At 49.2% G+C, this 15,367-nt stretch overlaps 1 protein-coding gene across 2 annotated transcripts in view; it reads right to left on the reverse strand.

Moving 5' to 3' along the window:
* Nucleotides 1–12,749: 12,749 nt before the first annotated feature.
* SEMA4F (ssemaphorin 4F) overlaps nucleotides 12,750–15,367 on the reverse strand; it is a 130,888-nt gene continuing 128,270 nt past the window's right edge. For both annotated transcript variants that reach the window (XM_075916064.1, XM_075916066.1), the window contains exon 14: nucleotides 12,750–15,106. In XM_075916064.1, the coding sequence (XP_075772179.1) occupies nucleotides 14,481–15,106 (626 nt within the window). In that variant the 3' untranslated portion in view covers nucleotides 12,750–14,480. The remainder of the gene's footprint in view (nucleotides 15,107–15,367) is intronic.

Consider the following 15,367-nt stretch of genomic DNA (forward strand, 5'->3'; position numbering starts at 1 on the left):
GGTCAGACCTCCCAGGGGAGGTGCACTGAGCATCCTTCCCCCCACTCTGAGCTGAGGTTTGCTGGCCAGCCCCTGCCTTTGGGGCAGCCTGCCCTTCCTCCCGCCCCAGCCAGTTAACCCTGGAAAGTCCCCGGTCCTGGGACCTGGTGCACTGAGCCCTCTTGTGGCCTTTTTGCCCACAGCGATGGCAAGTTAGGCTTTGGGCTGTCTCTGTCCAGGCCCTGGCTGGTTCTCTGGGGCACAGACGACCTGTTCCTTGGGCTCGCCTCGTAGTTGACTCCCTTCGTCGCTCAGCCGAGATCCGGTCTCTGCGCGATTCCCTTTCTTTTGCGCAAGAGGGCCAGTGTAGACAACGCGGTATTGTTTCGCGCAAAAAAGCCCTGATGGCAAAAATGGCGATCGGGGCTTTCTTGTGCAAAACCGCATCTAGATTGGCATGGACGCTTTTCCACAAAAGCACTTTTTACGGAAAAGCGTCCGTGCCAATCTAGATGCTCTTTAAATCCCGGGCTTGATTTGCAATTCCAGTCGCCCTCATCAGCCTCCCTAGATCGATCTAGGGGGCTAGTGTAGACATACCCTTAGCCTATAAAGTGCCACAGGACTCCTCGTCACTTTTGCAGACATGGCTACCCCTCTGATAAAGGACAGGAGTGCAATTCAGGGAATCACTGAAGCACAAATTGACTGAGCAGAGGTGGCTGGAGAAATGCATGCGAAGACTGATGTTAAATGATGACTAGTATGGCTGGGTTTCACCAGCAAAGCACTGACCACTGTTCACCTAGATTTCCAAACCATCCCCTAGACCATAGATTCCCAAACTGGGAGGCGTGCCCCCCTGGGGGAGCATGATGAACTTCCAGAGGAGGCGCAAGGCAACGAGGCCCTCCCTGTCAATTCCCCTCCCCAAGAAAGAGGCCGGTCCATCTGGTGTAAAAAAAAGACCCCGCAGAAAATACTGGACTTCAAAATGCCTGCTCTGCTCTTAAAAGGGCAACTCTTTTTTTCTGGTCAACAACTTTTTCCCTGGAGTACCTGCAACTTTACACTGGTCCCAGGAATTAAAGGGGCTGTGACTGTTTTTCAGCCCCGGTCATTCTTTTTTTTTTTTTTTTTGTCTGCTTTTTTTTTTTTTTGGGTGGCAGAGGGGGGGGGGGGTTTGAGAGTTTCTCAAAAATGAAAAAGGGGGCGTGATGCCGAAAAGTTTGGGAACCACTGCTCTAGACACTTGGGACTAGGAAGTGGGGTGGGTACTAATAAGAGGGTTTTAAATACACACCATGTGTTCCAGACTCGCCGCGTGAGAGGGGGTTCCCAGCACTCTGGAGCAGGACAGAGGCGCTGCGGGGTCGCAGGGAGCACTATGAATTGGGACAGCTGGACCTTTAAGAACGTCCTGCACCTCACCCAGCCAGGGGCAATAGCCCCGCCCCCTGCCCCCTCGGCTACACCCCAGCTCTACCCACCTCCATCCCCCAGGCCCGGCCACCAGCCGATGACGGCAGGAAGTGAGGGCAAGGCGAAGGGCAGGGGCTTCAGCAGCGCTACTGAGCATGCGCAGTCCGTCTGGCGCGAGTCACAACCAAAGCAGGTTTGAGCCACTAAGCCGCCCCCCCCAGACTGGTGCCTGGCTCCCCGGGGCCCTTTGCCGCGCCGTCCCTCCTGAGCCTGCCCCCACCTAGGCCCCTGTGATCCGCGGAACCTTCCCCGGTGTGGGCAGGGCAGGGGCTTCAGCAGCGCTACTGAGCATGCGCAGTGACCCCCCCCCCCGAGCGCCTCTGTGCAAACTTCCGGCGCGTGGGGAGGGAGGCGGGGTGCAGTTGGGCTGGAGCGGGCTAAGGAAGGGAGGACACAGGCGGCTGAGAGGCCCACGGGCAGGGGAAGGGGGGGCTGGGGGCACTGGCTGGGACGTGCCAGTGACAAACTTACCGGAGCCGGCAGCACTTTAGAAACTACAACTCCCAGGATGCATCGCAGCACGAGCCCACCAGTCTGCGTCCAGATTGTGATGTCACTTCCTCTGTCTCTTCCATTTCCACCCCACCCATTGCTATGCTAACGGAAGCCTTTGCAAAAGCGTCCCCCGCTCAATCGGGAAACCCCGGGCCCGCATTGGCTGCTAGGAGAACAGGCACCGGACACTGCCCCGTCCACATGCCGCTAGCCCCGCAATGGCTACTGGGAGATGTAGGCCGGATACACTACATCTCCCACAAGCCACTGCGGTTCCCCCCCCCCGCTATAGCTCAGCCAAGACTGGCCCACTGCTGAGAGCACTTCCTGTAGCTCCCATTGGCCGCTTCCAGCCACTAGCAGCTGCCTATTGGCAGGATGGGCAGTATGTGAAGCCCCCCCTCTCCCTGTGGCTAAGGTACCTGCTGAGCTGCTGGGCCAAACCTGCCCCAGCCCCTCCTCCTCCCCATTCAGCCAACCCCACCCTGCTGCACCCCTACCTCCCTCCCTCATGTAACCCAAATTTTCTGCACCCTGCTTCAGCCACCATACACCTTCCCAAACATGCATCTGACAAAGTGGGTCTTTGCCCACGAAAGCTTTATGCTCCTACACTTCAGTTAGTCTATAAGGTGCCACAGGACTCCTCATCGCTTTTGCAGATTCAGACTAACACGGCTACCCCTCTGATACTTCCCAAACAGTACATCCCCTCCTACACCACTCCTCAGGTCACAGCCCCTTCCCAGACCTTATACCGCAATAGGCAGTGCCTGCTCACAACCCCACCCCCCTAGTCACACCACCACGGAACTAGGGCTTGTCGAAGCAAAAACACGCTCCTCTGTGTTTAGGCAGCTAACAAGCAGCTTTATTAATTAATAAAGCTGCTTGTTAGCTGCCTAAACACAGAGGAGCGTGTTTTTGCTTCGACAATTTGGAGGTTCCACCGAGATTCCTAACGCGCCACTTGCCCGTATGGACGGACCGGCACTCCACTTCCAAACCTCTCAGAGCGCTCAAGAGAAGGTAAAGGGGATACCTGTTACGAAATCTCCTGGTTGAGGGCTTGGGATTTGGAGTGACGGCCGGCCATCGGGGTAAGGGGAGCTACGGAATTCAATTTTGTGGAGCGGCTAACATTTTTGTCTGTCTGTGTCTGTCTTTGTCTATTAGGCCTGTCTTATGTGTCACAGTTCCAAAAGGGCACACCGGTGTCTCTAGTGAGGCAGCCATGCGCTGGACCCTCTGTGTTCGGACGCTAAAAGCTGGTGTGGTGCCATTACTCTCTCTCGGCACACGGAACTGTGGGGAAGCTTTGTTTTGTCTCTCTGTTATTTGTGGGCGTAGTACTGACCTCTGAGGCTAACCCCAGGCCATAGTGCCCCATTCCGCCAGGCTGTCTCCAGGCGCCAGGACGTGGTGTTCTGCCGGGCTGGGGCAGGTGCCGGAAACCCCTGCGAGGCAGGTGGACCTTGAGTCCAGTGCTTCGCAACAAAAAGGGGGGGGACCAGTGCGAGCAGGTGAATTCTTGATTCGGTGACTCGCAGAGCGAGCAGGCGGATCCTGATTCAGTGACTCGCAGAGCAAGCAGGCGAATCCTGTTTCGGTGACTTGCAGAGCAAGCAGGCGGATTCTGATTCGGTGACTCGCAGAGCGAGCAGGCGGATCCTGATTCGGTGACTTGCAGAATATGGTGTAAGCAGGCGGACTTTGGTTCGGTGTCTTACAGAATTAAGCGCGCGCAGAAAATGGGGGTAGGTCAGTCTACAGGAATTCCAGTGCCTTTATGATAAGTGTTTTCTGGTATAGGATCCTAATGAAGTCTGATATTAAGTGCCGGGTGTCTTAGGGCAGCGTCACTTAATAGAAACCCATGGGAACTAGACAATAAATAAAGATGCAGCTAAATGTGGAAACTATAGGAAAAATGTGAAAAAGGAGAAAAAAATGTGTGTGGAAAATGAGTATGAATGTAATGAGTGAAGAATGAATGCCGTTGCATAGGTCTGAGACTTGAGCTGATCCCAGCTGCACCAGGGCTCTCCCACGAGGGAGCTCTGAACGCAAGGGGGGGGGGGGTCAGCTGAACCTCGAGACTCAGCGGATATGTGAGGGAGTGATGACTCCCCTTATTTCATGAGCTGCTAAGGTCTGACACTCTAGACCCGGCAGACTCTTTCTTTGGAGTGTGTAAAGTTAGTTTAAGTGGGGGTTAGTTTAAACACCCCCCACTCTGCCGAAAGGCACCCCTGTGTACTACATAATGGTCCAAGGACCTGTAAGCATTTAACAAATTGGAAAAAAGGAAAAATTAAAGCTATGAGGGATGAAAGTAAAGCTCAGAAAAGCAAAAATCCACCCTGCAGTAAGATAGGTAACTTAAAAGTTGCTGCAGCACCTCTGTGCCAAAATAATGCATAAGAAGTGGGAAAAAAAAATTCTCAGTTTGCACACCTATATCAACCAAGCTTGGGGGGAAAATCTGGCACAACATCACCCCTCTATCCCTCTTTATAACGCTGTGACGTAGTGGGGGTACCTGGCTGGTTTCTATGCTGCTGGCTCTGGGGGAACCCCCACTGGCTGTCGTGGGGACCACGACCCAGCAAAACAGGATGAGTCACTATGCAAACCAGTGGCCAGACACCCCCCATGGAGAGGAACAAAGGAAGGTGGAATGCTGCCTTGGCTGGGGGGCAGGGCTGGAAGTGAGTGGGTTGGTTGCTGGCTGTCGGAGGGCATGGAGGAGAGCCTAGGGGAAGGGGCTGGAGTTTAGGGGCCCAGTCTCCCCCATCTCAAGGGGGCCTGAGGCATCCTAGCCCAGTTCCTGTGACCAGACTACATCTGTGCTGCGCTGTGCTGGAGGAGCAATAAACCACCCTCAATTCCACTGGCTGGTGCAGTCTGTTTGTGCCATTTCGGGGTGCAGGAGACGGGGAACCCCCAACGCGCCGTCACAAACGCATACACAGGTAGAGAGGAAACATGAAAAATAACTGAAAGGAATTAGCTCTTCCCTTTGAAAACACGGGCTCCTGTAACAAACTTGCCCGATCCAAAGCAAAACATAAAGTTTAAAATAAGTTTAACAGTTTAAAGAAAGTGTTCCTCCAAATCCTAAGGGGGAGGGAAAAAAAAAACCAAACAAACCTGCTTTAAGAAATGACTTGTTTCTTGCAGCCTCTTTTAATCATCTTAGCAATGAAACAGTCAAGTTAAACATTTAGCTACAGACACTTTGTTAAATCTATTAAAGAGAAAATAAGGAATTCTACTGAAACTTAATTGGTTAACCGCATAAAAGAATAGAATCTATACATTGTAAATTTGTAAAACCTGCACCCTAAGAGTTAAATGTGTCTTCCAAGGAACCTAATTATTGTTTAAAAAAATCCAAGCCCAGAAACTTCACAGTGTTTCTGTTCAAGGCTGAGCTGATAGCACCTTTGGCTTGCTTTCAGATCCAAGGTTGTGTGTGTCTGCAAACTGCCTGTCTGTTCTGGAAGGGGGGGAGCACTGTCCCCCATAAGTAAGTCTGTAACATTGCATGTGATTCTTTTCAGGAAAGAAAAACCTTTTGCTTGCTGGAATAGTAACTAGCAAGCACCTTGTTCTAAGAGTTTCTGTAGCAGTAAATAAAATAAGCCTGGTCTGCAGTACAAGAGAAAAACTGAGGCATGCCACTGATAAGGAAAGCTAGCAGCTCAGAGGTAATTCAAGAGAGTGGAAGGTCACGAGTACCGATGAAGCTCTCTTGTTCTCAGAAAGTTACAGCTCACTCACCCATAGAAGTGGTAAGGAACTAGATGTAACTAGTTCCCCTAGCAGATCTTAGGCAGTATTTTAAGTTATAATGGGCCACCCCGACGGGGGTAGAAATGTTTTCTTTGTCTTTCAGATCATCAAGAAGCGCTAATATCATATGAAAATTAACCGAAGGAAAAAAAAAAACCATGGTTCTGTGTCATGACATAAGTTTGTGTTCTGTCCAGATTTGTCTTGTGTGTATCTTGATTTTGATATATGTATTTCAAACGTTGTGTGTACAATATTGTTGTTCTAATGAAAGAATAATTTAAGTCCCTTGAATAATCTTAATATTGTGCTTTATATAAATGGTTCTTGCCTTTATAATTTTAGTAGAGTTTTAGTAGCAGGCTATGCAGTTTGTACTGTCTGGAATGTAGTGGAATCTGCTCCTCTACCTGCTGTTTTTCCCTTCTCTCCTACCATCGCCAGCTCCTACGCCGTCTCTTTCAGAACTGGCCCTCCTGCGAAACCAAGCCCCAGAATCAGAAAAGCAGGAGTGGAGACTGGCAGGGTGCACCTTGCACCCAGACCACTTGTGGTGCAGCTCTGATGGCCACATTGTTGCCCCAGTGGTCTTGCTACCTCACCTTGCCCCCGTGCTCCCTAGATTGTCGCACGTTGGCAAAAGGGGGGGATGGTAGCAATCCTAAAACAAAATTGGTTTGCTCCCAAATTCTCCCAAGCATCCAAAGATTACTGTCTGGCTTGCCCTGTCTGCCAAGCCCACAACGTGGGTAAACCTGTAAAGACAGTTCCGGCAACCAGACCTCCGCCTTTAGGACCATTTCTGAATTTACAAATGGACTTTATTCAGTTGCTTAAATGTCAATCTTTTCAATAATGTGCTGGTTATTGTTTGCTTGTTTTTGGGATGGGTAGAAGCTTATCCCTGAAGGAAACATAATGACATCACAGTAGCTAAGAAACTTCTAAATTATTACATCCCATCATGGGAAATACACCTTGTGATCTCCAGTGATAAAGGTACCCACTTTACTGGGCAAATTGTTAAAAAAAAAAAACTGGAAAAGTACTACTGTACCAGACAAGCACTGCACTGTGCACGACACCTAGAGAGCGCACAAACAGTAGAAAGATGAAACAGGATTTTAAAGAACGAACTTGCTAAAATATGTGAAAACTCTTGCTTAACATAGATAGTAGCACTCCCAATTGCCCTAATGAGCATGAGAGCCACTCCTAATCAGAAAACTGGACTCAGTCCACATGAAATTGCATGTGGCCAACCTATGAGACTGTTAAGCAGCCCAGAAATTGACCTGGCTGATGCCACACTCGTTAAAAGAAGCATAGTCAAGTATTGCCAGGAACTTATGAGGTGTGTACAGTCTTATCATTCACAGGTTAAGGCCCCGACTGAGCTGTGCCTTAAACTACAACCAGGAGACTGGGTTTGCGTGAAAGTTCACCAGCGGAAGACTGCCCTGAAACCCAGGTGAAAGGATCCCTACCAAGTCCTTCTGACCACCCATACTGCTGTAAAGTGCGAAGGATTGCCCACCTGGATTCACGCATCCCACTGCAAACCCGTTCCAGTCCCTACAGAGGTTGTCCCCAACAAGGAGCACCGCAGACCTGGTACTGGAGACCCAGGTCCAGAAGCAGATGGGAATCACCACAGACCTGGTACCAGAAACCCAGGTCCAGAAGTAGACGAGGATCAGCACAGGCTTGGTACCGGCAATCCAGGCCCAGAAGCAGACGAGCCTGAGAGACCAAGGCTAAGGTACCAGCTAAGAACCTGCCAGCGATAGGTGAAGCAAACTACGAAGTCCTGAAGAACAGCCAGCATGAGGCTGGACAAACAATTCATGTTAAGCTTATGCTTAATCTTATTTTTAATATTTAGTAGTTATAACCTATATGGTTCAAATGTGTTTATGCTTTTAATGAACCAAGTTTCCCAAGAATTTAATTCTACAGGTTGCTGGATATGTGCTCACAGTCCGGTATATTCAGAAGGAGGCATCCCAATGATTCCAGTCCCACTAAACAACACTCAAATAAACGGCACACTGTTTAGTAAACTAAGCCAAATGATACTTGGCAGGATAAAGGGTTTACTAACCCAGGGTATATCCGCCTAGCCTTGACCCCAATTGGAAAGTACTGCTAGACATGTAACGGTTCAGGAGCCAGGGTGAGAAAAAGCCAAACCGAATGGCCCTAGACTATGTCCTAGCTAGTAAGAGCGGGGTTTGTGCCTTAGTAAGAAGAAAATGCTGTGGGTATATTTCTGACACCAGAAAAGAAGTAAAGGAAGATGCCTCAGAAATTAAAAGAACTGTGAAACGCCTAAGGCAGGGGGAAGACTGGACCCTCTGGGATTGGTTGGGAGGCTAGTTTAGACATGTGGGAACTTGGATTTTGCAAAGAGTAGTTTTAGTATTGGCTATTTTCTTTTGTGCTTATTGCTGTTTCTTGTTAATCAAATGCTGTATTTCTTGTATTCTAGAAAACACAAGATAGACCCTTACCAAAGGGAATGTGGAACTCATGATGTTAAAATAGGATGAGCAGAGAAAGGAACAAGAAATGTACATAAATACTTTAATGGAAAATGGAGGTATAAAATGGTTTCAAGGTTAGCCTTTAAAAGGCTAAAAGGGGGGAGTTGTGGAAGCTGTAGAAACCATTTTCATATTTAGCTAGAAGCCATCTTGTATATCAGAAACCATTTCAGCTTTTCTCTCAAGCACGTAGACCAGAGTGAACTTTCTGTCACCCCGTGAGAAGAGGCCTACAGGATGGGCTATTGGTATGTGTTAATTGGGCTGGTTGGGACAGGAGATGTACTCCCTCGCACCTGTCCGCCATCTTGTTGATAAGGCTTTGTTTTTCCAAATTTAATTGAGGATTTCTGTAATTGGATGCCCTGACGTCAGACTGTTTGGTTAAGGGTATAAAGATACTAGGATTGATTGTATTAGCAGCTTTACTGGGTCTGGCTCTGCTGTGACCACGTTTGGCTCATGCTGTGCTTTATTAATTAATAAAGCTGCTTGTTAGCTGCCTAAACACAGAAGAGCGTGTTTTTGCTTCGACAGGCTGCTACATGATTATTCAATTAAATGACATCTAACAGCACCAAAACTTATCAGCCTGTGCACTCCTACCCCCTACCACTCCACACTACTACCCCGGCTCACTGCGAACAGAGGCTGCTCCAAGGCAGCAGGCTCTGTCCACGGGTCCTGAGGTTCTTGTGGACAGGGGCTGCACTGGGATGGAACCTATCCCACCGCCTCTGATACAGAATCAGTAGCATGGGGGAGGCAGCAGGGTCCATGAAGCCCGTTTACAGGGAGCTCAGGTTACTATGTGTAGCCTATTAAGTTGCTTGCCTATCATGCTAATACTATGTTGTATTTAGATTAATTCATTAAAATATTAATGGGTAGATTTAGTATAGAGGTAATAGTTAAGAGCTGTAACACAAGAAATCTGCTAAAGGATGTAACAGGCCATTTGCTAGATCAGCAGAAGCTAAGGTTAGCAGATATCTGTGGCCAAGACAGATCTCACCCAGATAGATAGAGATCATAGCTTAGTAATAGCTTCCCTGGACTGAAAAGGGGAACTGATACCTGGGACCTTTTACCCACATGAGATGGTAGGGAAAATACCCTCAGATTCAGGTGATGCATTATTATATAAAAAGTCCCATAATAACTGGTTCAGGCTTTACACAGGGGCTGTGTCTAGACTGGCAAATTTTTCCGCAAAAGCAATTGCTTTTGCGGAAAAACTTGCCAGCTGCCTACACTGGCCGCTTGAATTTCCGCAAGAACACTGACGATCTCATGTAAGAAATCAGTGCTTCTTACGGAAATGCTATGCTGCTCCCGTTCAGGCAAAAGTCCTTTTGCGCAAAAGGGCCAGTGTAGACAGCTCAGATTTGTTTTGCGCAAAAAAGCCCCGATCGCAAAAATGGCGATTGGGGCTTTTTTGCACAAATGCGCATCTAAATTGGCACAGACACTTTTCCGCAAAAAGTGCTTTTGTGGAAAAGCATCCGTGCCAATCTAGATGCTCTTTTCCGCAAATGTGCGTCTCCCTGGTCTGCTGGGGGGAGGCCCCCCAGCAGACCAGGGAGACGCGGAGCAAAGCCGTGGAGGACGTGGGCCCGCCGCCCGTGTCCTCCGCGGCTTTGCTCCGCGTCTCCCTGGTCTGCTGGGGGGGGGGGGGCGCAGCTAGTGTGCCCTCCCCCCCAGCAGACCAGGCTTTTCTTGCGGAGGCCTGTGGTAGAGCAACTGGGGCGCTGCCGGTTGGTCCCGCAGCGCTGCTCCTCGGCGCTACTGGACCAACCCAGCAGCACCCCAGCTGCTCTGTCCCAGGCATCCTGATTCAGCCACTGCTGGTCAGTTTCAGAGTAGCTCTGCCCCAGGCTTCCTGGAATCAGCTCCTGATCAGTTTCAGCAGCAGCTGACTTGGGGACACCTGGGGTAGAGCAGCTGGGGTGCTGCCGGGTTGGTCCCCGCAGCGCCAAGGTGCGGCGCTGCGGGGACCTACCCGGCAGCACCGCAGCTGCTCTGTCCCAGGCGTCCAGATTCAGCTGCTGTTGAAACTGATCAGCGGCTGATTCCAGGAAGCCCGGGGCAGAGAAACTCTGCCTCAGGCTTCCTGTAGTCAGCTGCTGGTCAGTTTCAGAAGCGGCTGAATCTGGACGCCTGTTCCGACTTATGAACAAATTCAAATTAAGAACAAACCTACAGTCCCTATCTTGTACGTAACCCGGGGACTGTCTGTATTAGGTTCTTTGTCTCAGGATCAGACCTCTTAACCTAAAGGTGGTAATTAGAAATTCAAACTTAATCTTAGATTAGACAACATATTGGAGGCAGCAAGAGGGTGGAGGGGGAGCAGGTGACTCCATTTGAGCTGATACATGCAGGGAGGTGGCTTCCCTTGCATACAAGCTTCCACCTGCCCCCCTCTATCAGAGGCTTACTGGTTAATCATTTACATGACTATATGCTAACATCCCTATCCTGCATCCCAGTCTGCTGCCCCAGGTCACAATCTCCTCTTTCACGCAAACTCCTTCCCAGATACCACACCAAATCCCTTACTCCAAGCTCCCTTCTGCACCCAACCTCCATCCCAGACCCCACACCTGCTCACTTAATCTGGAAGAGTGCAGCTCTTAAACACTTACCAAATTCTTAGTGTGGCCTTTCCATCAACAATTATTGCCCAGTAAATGGAAAGGGGTGTGTGTCCTGCAGAGGATTGGGGATGGGGGAGGGGGAGAAATGGGGGAATTGGACTTCCAGAAGTTTGGATTGTGGGGCTCTGGCCATACCCATTTGGATTGAAGCAGGGACAGCCTGGGACTCACTCAGAGCCATGGGTAGGAGGGGCGTCATGTTATTGGATTTTAAGAGGAAGATGCAGATCATTGGGGAACCCACTGTGGTAGGTTTGCCCCAAATTCTGTGCAAAGTGGACTATGTGAGCTGTCAAATGAAAGCTTGCGCTATGCGGATTATTTGTGCTGCTCATAGAAATGTATTATTTTTGTATGTAAAGTTATGAATATGGGCTCTGTATTCGTATTTAAAATGTTTTTGTCTGGGAGACAACAGCAACTATTGACCACCTCCTGTAAGGGACAGTTACGCAGTGAATAGCTATGCTGTGTGACTGCCTATTGCAGGGGTCAGCAACCTTCTCAACCCAAAGCAACCATAGTTATCTTTACCCCTAAACCTCACCCTCACTGTAACTATGATCCTTCAGCTGCACCTTAACTCCCTAACCCTAATCCTAAAATCCGAATAATAATCCTGACTCTCACTCTGACCATAGCCCCAATCTTCATGTCTAACCCTAACTGTGATTATGGTAAAGCACTGGAATGGCAGAGTCTCCATTTGTAGAGATTTCTAAGGCCTGGCTTGACAAAGCCTTGACTGGGATTGCTTAGGTGGGTGGTTTTCTGCTTCTAGCAGGGTGTTGCACTAGGTGACTTACTGAAGTCTTTTCCATCTCTAATTTTCTAGAATCTGTGCTGGATGTGGGGAAAGAGCCAGAGTCGACACTCTGAAAAAAGAGGTTACATCAGAAAACAGGGACAAGAACAACATGTGGTCTAGGAAAGCACTGAAAAAAGTCAATCTATTTAGTTTAGCCAAAAATAGGGATGACTTGATCAAGGACTGTAAATTTCTAAATACATGAAAGCTTTGTAAACAACTAGACAAAGGCACAACAAGACCATGTTGCTGGAAAATGAAGCTACAGCAAAACAGACTAGGATTACGATATTCCTCTCATAACTAAAAAACCCCCCCAGTAACTATTGGAACAATTTACCGAGGGACATGGAGATTCTGCATCATTTGGAGCCTCTAAATCAGACTAGATGCATTTCTACACTATCAACACTAGCTCACCCAGAAGTTTTGAACATAAAGCAGGGATGACTTGGTGAAATTCTCTAGCGTGTGTAATGCAGAATGTCAAACTACTTATCAGAAACAGTCCTTTTAAAACAATCTATTTAGTTATTTCTTCCCAGAACATAGGGTCAACTTCTTCACAGAGGATGTTGTGAAGGCCAAGACTATAACAGGACTCAAAAAGGAATGAGTTGAGCTCACAAAGGGTAGGTCCATCAATGGCTATTAGCCACAATGGGTGGGGATGCAAAACCAAGCTCTGAAGTCTCTGCCTGAAGCTGGAAATGGGCGATGGGGAAGGATGACTTGATTATCGTTACTGTCCATTCTCTCTGAAGCACATGCCATTGGCCACTTTCAGAAGGCAGGATACAGAGCTAGACGGGCCATCGATCTGACACAGTATGGCCATGCTTATATTGATAGGGAGCATGGTACTGTGCCAGCAGTCTGTGCACATAAGCAAAAATCAGTAATAATAAAGCCCCACAGTGTTTGTATCTACGAGTCCCCTTCATCTGCCTCCCACCAACACCCAATGATGCTTTTTGACAATTTTTAATAAATCACAATAAAATAAAGTTTAATTAAAAACAGAAAAAACCAAAACCATCAGGTGACATTAATTTACACTTGCCCCCTTCAGCCACAGAAGGCATCTATGGGAAGCTAAGAAAGAAGTTCTCACAGAGTGCAAGACAAGCTGGCAAAGCTCCACTGGCTGTGGACTCTTTACCAGGCTGCAAGGGAGACAGACACGGCCAGAGAGACTGTTGGGGAAGCCAGAGAACCATGGAAGTTTGGGAGAATCTCACCGAACCTACTCAGGGAGGTTGGACTGGGGCAGACTGCAGATGGATGCACACAGGAGGGAGAGTTGTGTCCACAGTCCCATAAGTGCAGCTCATCCGCTGCCAGCAGAGGCTCATGGCAGTGATATGGGGGAGGGATGTCACAATCTTGCTAGAAACAAAGTCCAAAGTGCTTGTGACATTTCTAAGAGGGGAGATGCCTCCAGGCTCAGTGCTTTACAGCATCAATACTTCAGCAAAAAGCAGCTCCTCCTGACATCTCTGCTTAGAGGAAGGAGCCATTCTGGGAGGAGGTGTCAACTCAGAGGAAGAGCATCCTTACTGTTTGCAATGTCCTAGTCTCTTCTGTTCTGACATGCAAAGCTGTGACAGTTCACAGCACCATTATGTGATTAGCTTGGATCATTCCCATCTACCATAACACACTTGGCAAAGCTGCGCTGGGCCTTCTCCAGCCCAGACACACAAGGATCCACAATTGCAGACTGAAGGCATCGGCAGCCAGCGAAGATACAGCTGCAGAATTTGGCATTATAGGCATTCAACCACCATTCCTTCTGATAGATGTTAACAGGCTTCTGCCTCTGGAGGACAACCCATTTGCAGAGGGGCACATGACCTCAGGGAGACACTGCAACTGATCGGAGTCACATCACATTCATGAAGATGGTGCTTGTTTACGGAAAGCACCACCAAGGCAGTTACTGGTCAGCATTGGCCAAGAGGTCACCAGGAGCATTTACTGTCTCTTGTGTACCAGTCTCTGAAGTCAGAGAAAACTCCACATAAAGCTTCACTTAGTGCTGTTTGTTGCCTGCTCTTGAAGAAGCAAATAGTGGGTCTCCTGCCCCCTTCACCTGCCCAGCTGAGCAGCAGGCAGGGGTGAAGGAATATTGTTCCAGGTAGCTCAGGTTACAGTTACAATCCAGACTAATTTTAGCAATACAATCATCACTTTCAAAGATCGCTGGACATCCCACGGACCCAGCCCTGGTGCACCACATGGTTACTAAACACAGACACACCAATGGCCTGTTCCAAATAGCTTCACAGAGGTTAAGGGGAGCTGGGACACGAGGACTTAAAGCCACTCAGCAGGGAATTTCTTTGGCCAGAGCCTGGAGGCTGCATGGGGGTTTCATAGGAAGAAAGCTGAGCAAGTCTCACTCTCATACCAACTGTGTCCACTGACCACAACGGAGCATCACATCAACACCAGGCCTTGACAACCTCTCTAGTCAGGTGGATTCTATAGTGAGAACTCTGGCAATGACATGAAGAAAGAGCACATGACTTGCGATGGCTGTGCCCGTGTCACATTTTGGGGCAGTCACTGCCAGGCATATCAGCGATGGCTATGCCCCTCCTCTCGCTGACAGGCAGACACAACCAGGGCTGTCAGTGATGGTTGTGTCCCTTTAGGGGCAGGCACCGCCATGGGTGTTGGTGATGGACATGCTCCCTTTGGAGGCTGCTAAATCGAGGTTTCATCGCACTTAGCCAGTGGAACACCTGTCAGGTAGATCCGGGCTTGGTCTTTGTCCAGCTCATTGATGTAGAGGTGGGAGAAGCCATTGAGGCTGCCATTCTTCTTAGTTGTAGCCAGTGGGTGGCGCTCATCTTCTGGGGAGCTTGGCGTGTGTGGCTCATGGCTGCAGCTAGTTGTATTGGACTGCATCAGATCCAGGCCATTTCTCTCCCGACTGAGCAGCTCCCTCTGGAGTCGCTCCCGTTGCCACCTCTTGTAGATGTAGATGGAGACAGAACCAGCAGCAAAGCCTAGCAAAAACAAGAGGAGTCCCACCAAGACGCCACTGAAGTTCTGCTCAGTTGTATTCCAGGCACTAGCAGAGCCCCTGCCTCTCACTAGGCTGTAGGAGGCAACCACGCCCCCTGCTCCACCTTCCATGCACTGGCAGGTGTATTCACCAAGGGTATCCTCTGTCACTGTGAACTCCAACCCATCACTACGCAAGGAGTACACATTGGCATCTTGCGGCGGTCTCTGCCACATGCAGGTTGCCCAGGCTGATGGTGGAGTGCAGGGAAGCACAATGCGGGCAGCCAGGGACACTGGCAACTCAACTGTAACAGGCATATCTGCAAGTAGGAGAGACACGCAATTAGGGTCAGGCGCTGAACTCGAGACAGGGTTCCTGTCATATGTGCCCCTGATTCTCCAGGGGTACGGGCACAAGAGAGGAGCTTCCCCAGCAAAGCCTTGTGGAAATAACAAGTGGGCAGCCATGCTCCATGCAGCCAAAAGAAGAGTGTATGAAGCGCCTGACAAAGGGACAATGGAGAGGTGAACCCATTACCTGGGTTTAATCAGAGGACATGCAACTGTAAGGGGATGTGTGG

This window comes from Pelodiscus sinensis, unplaced genomic scaffold (genome assembly GCF_049634645.1).
Source record: "Pelodiscus sinensis isolate JC-2024 unplaced genomic scaffold, ASM4963464v1 ctg84, whole genome shotgun sequence".
NCBI classification, from domain to species: domain Eukaryota; kingdom Metazoa; phylum Chordata; order Testudines; family Trionychidae; genus Pelodiscus; species Pelodiscus sinensis.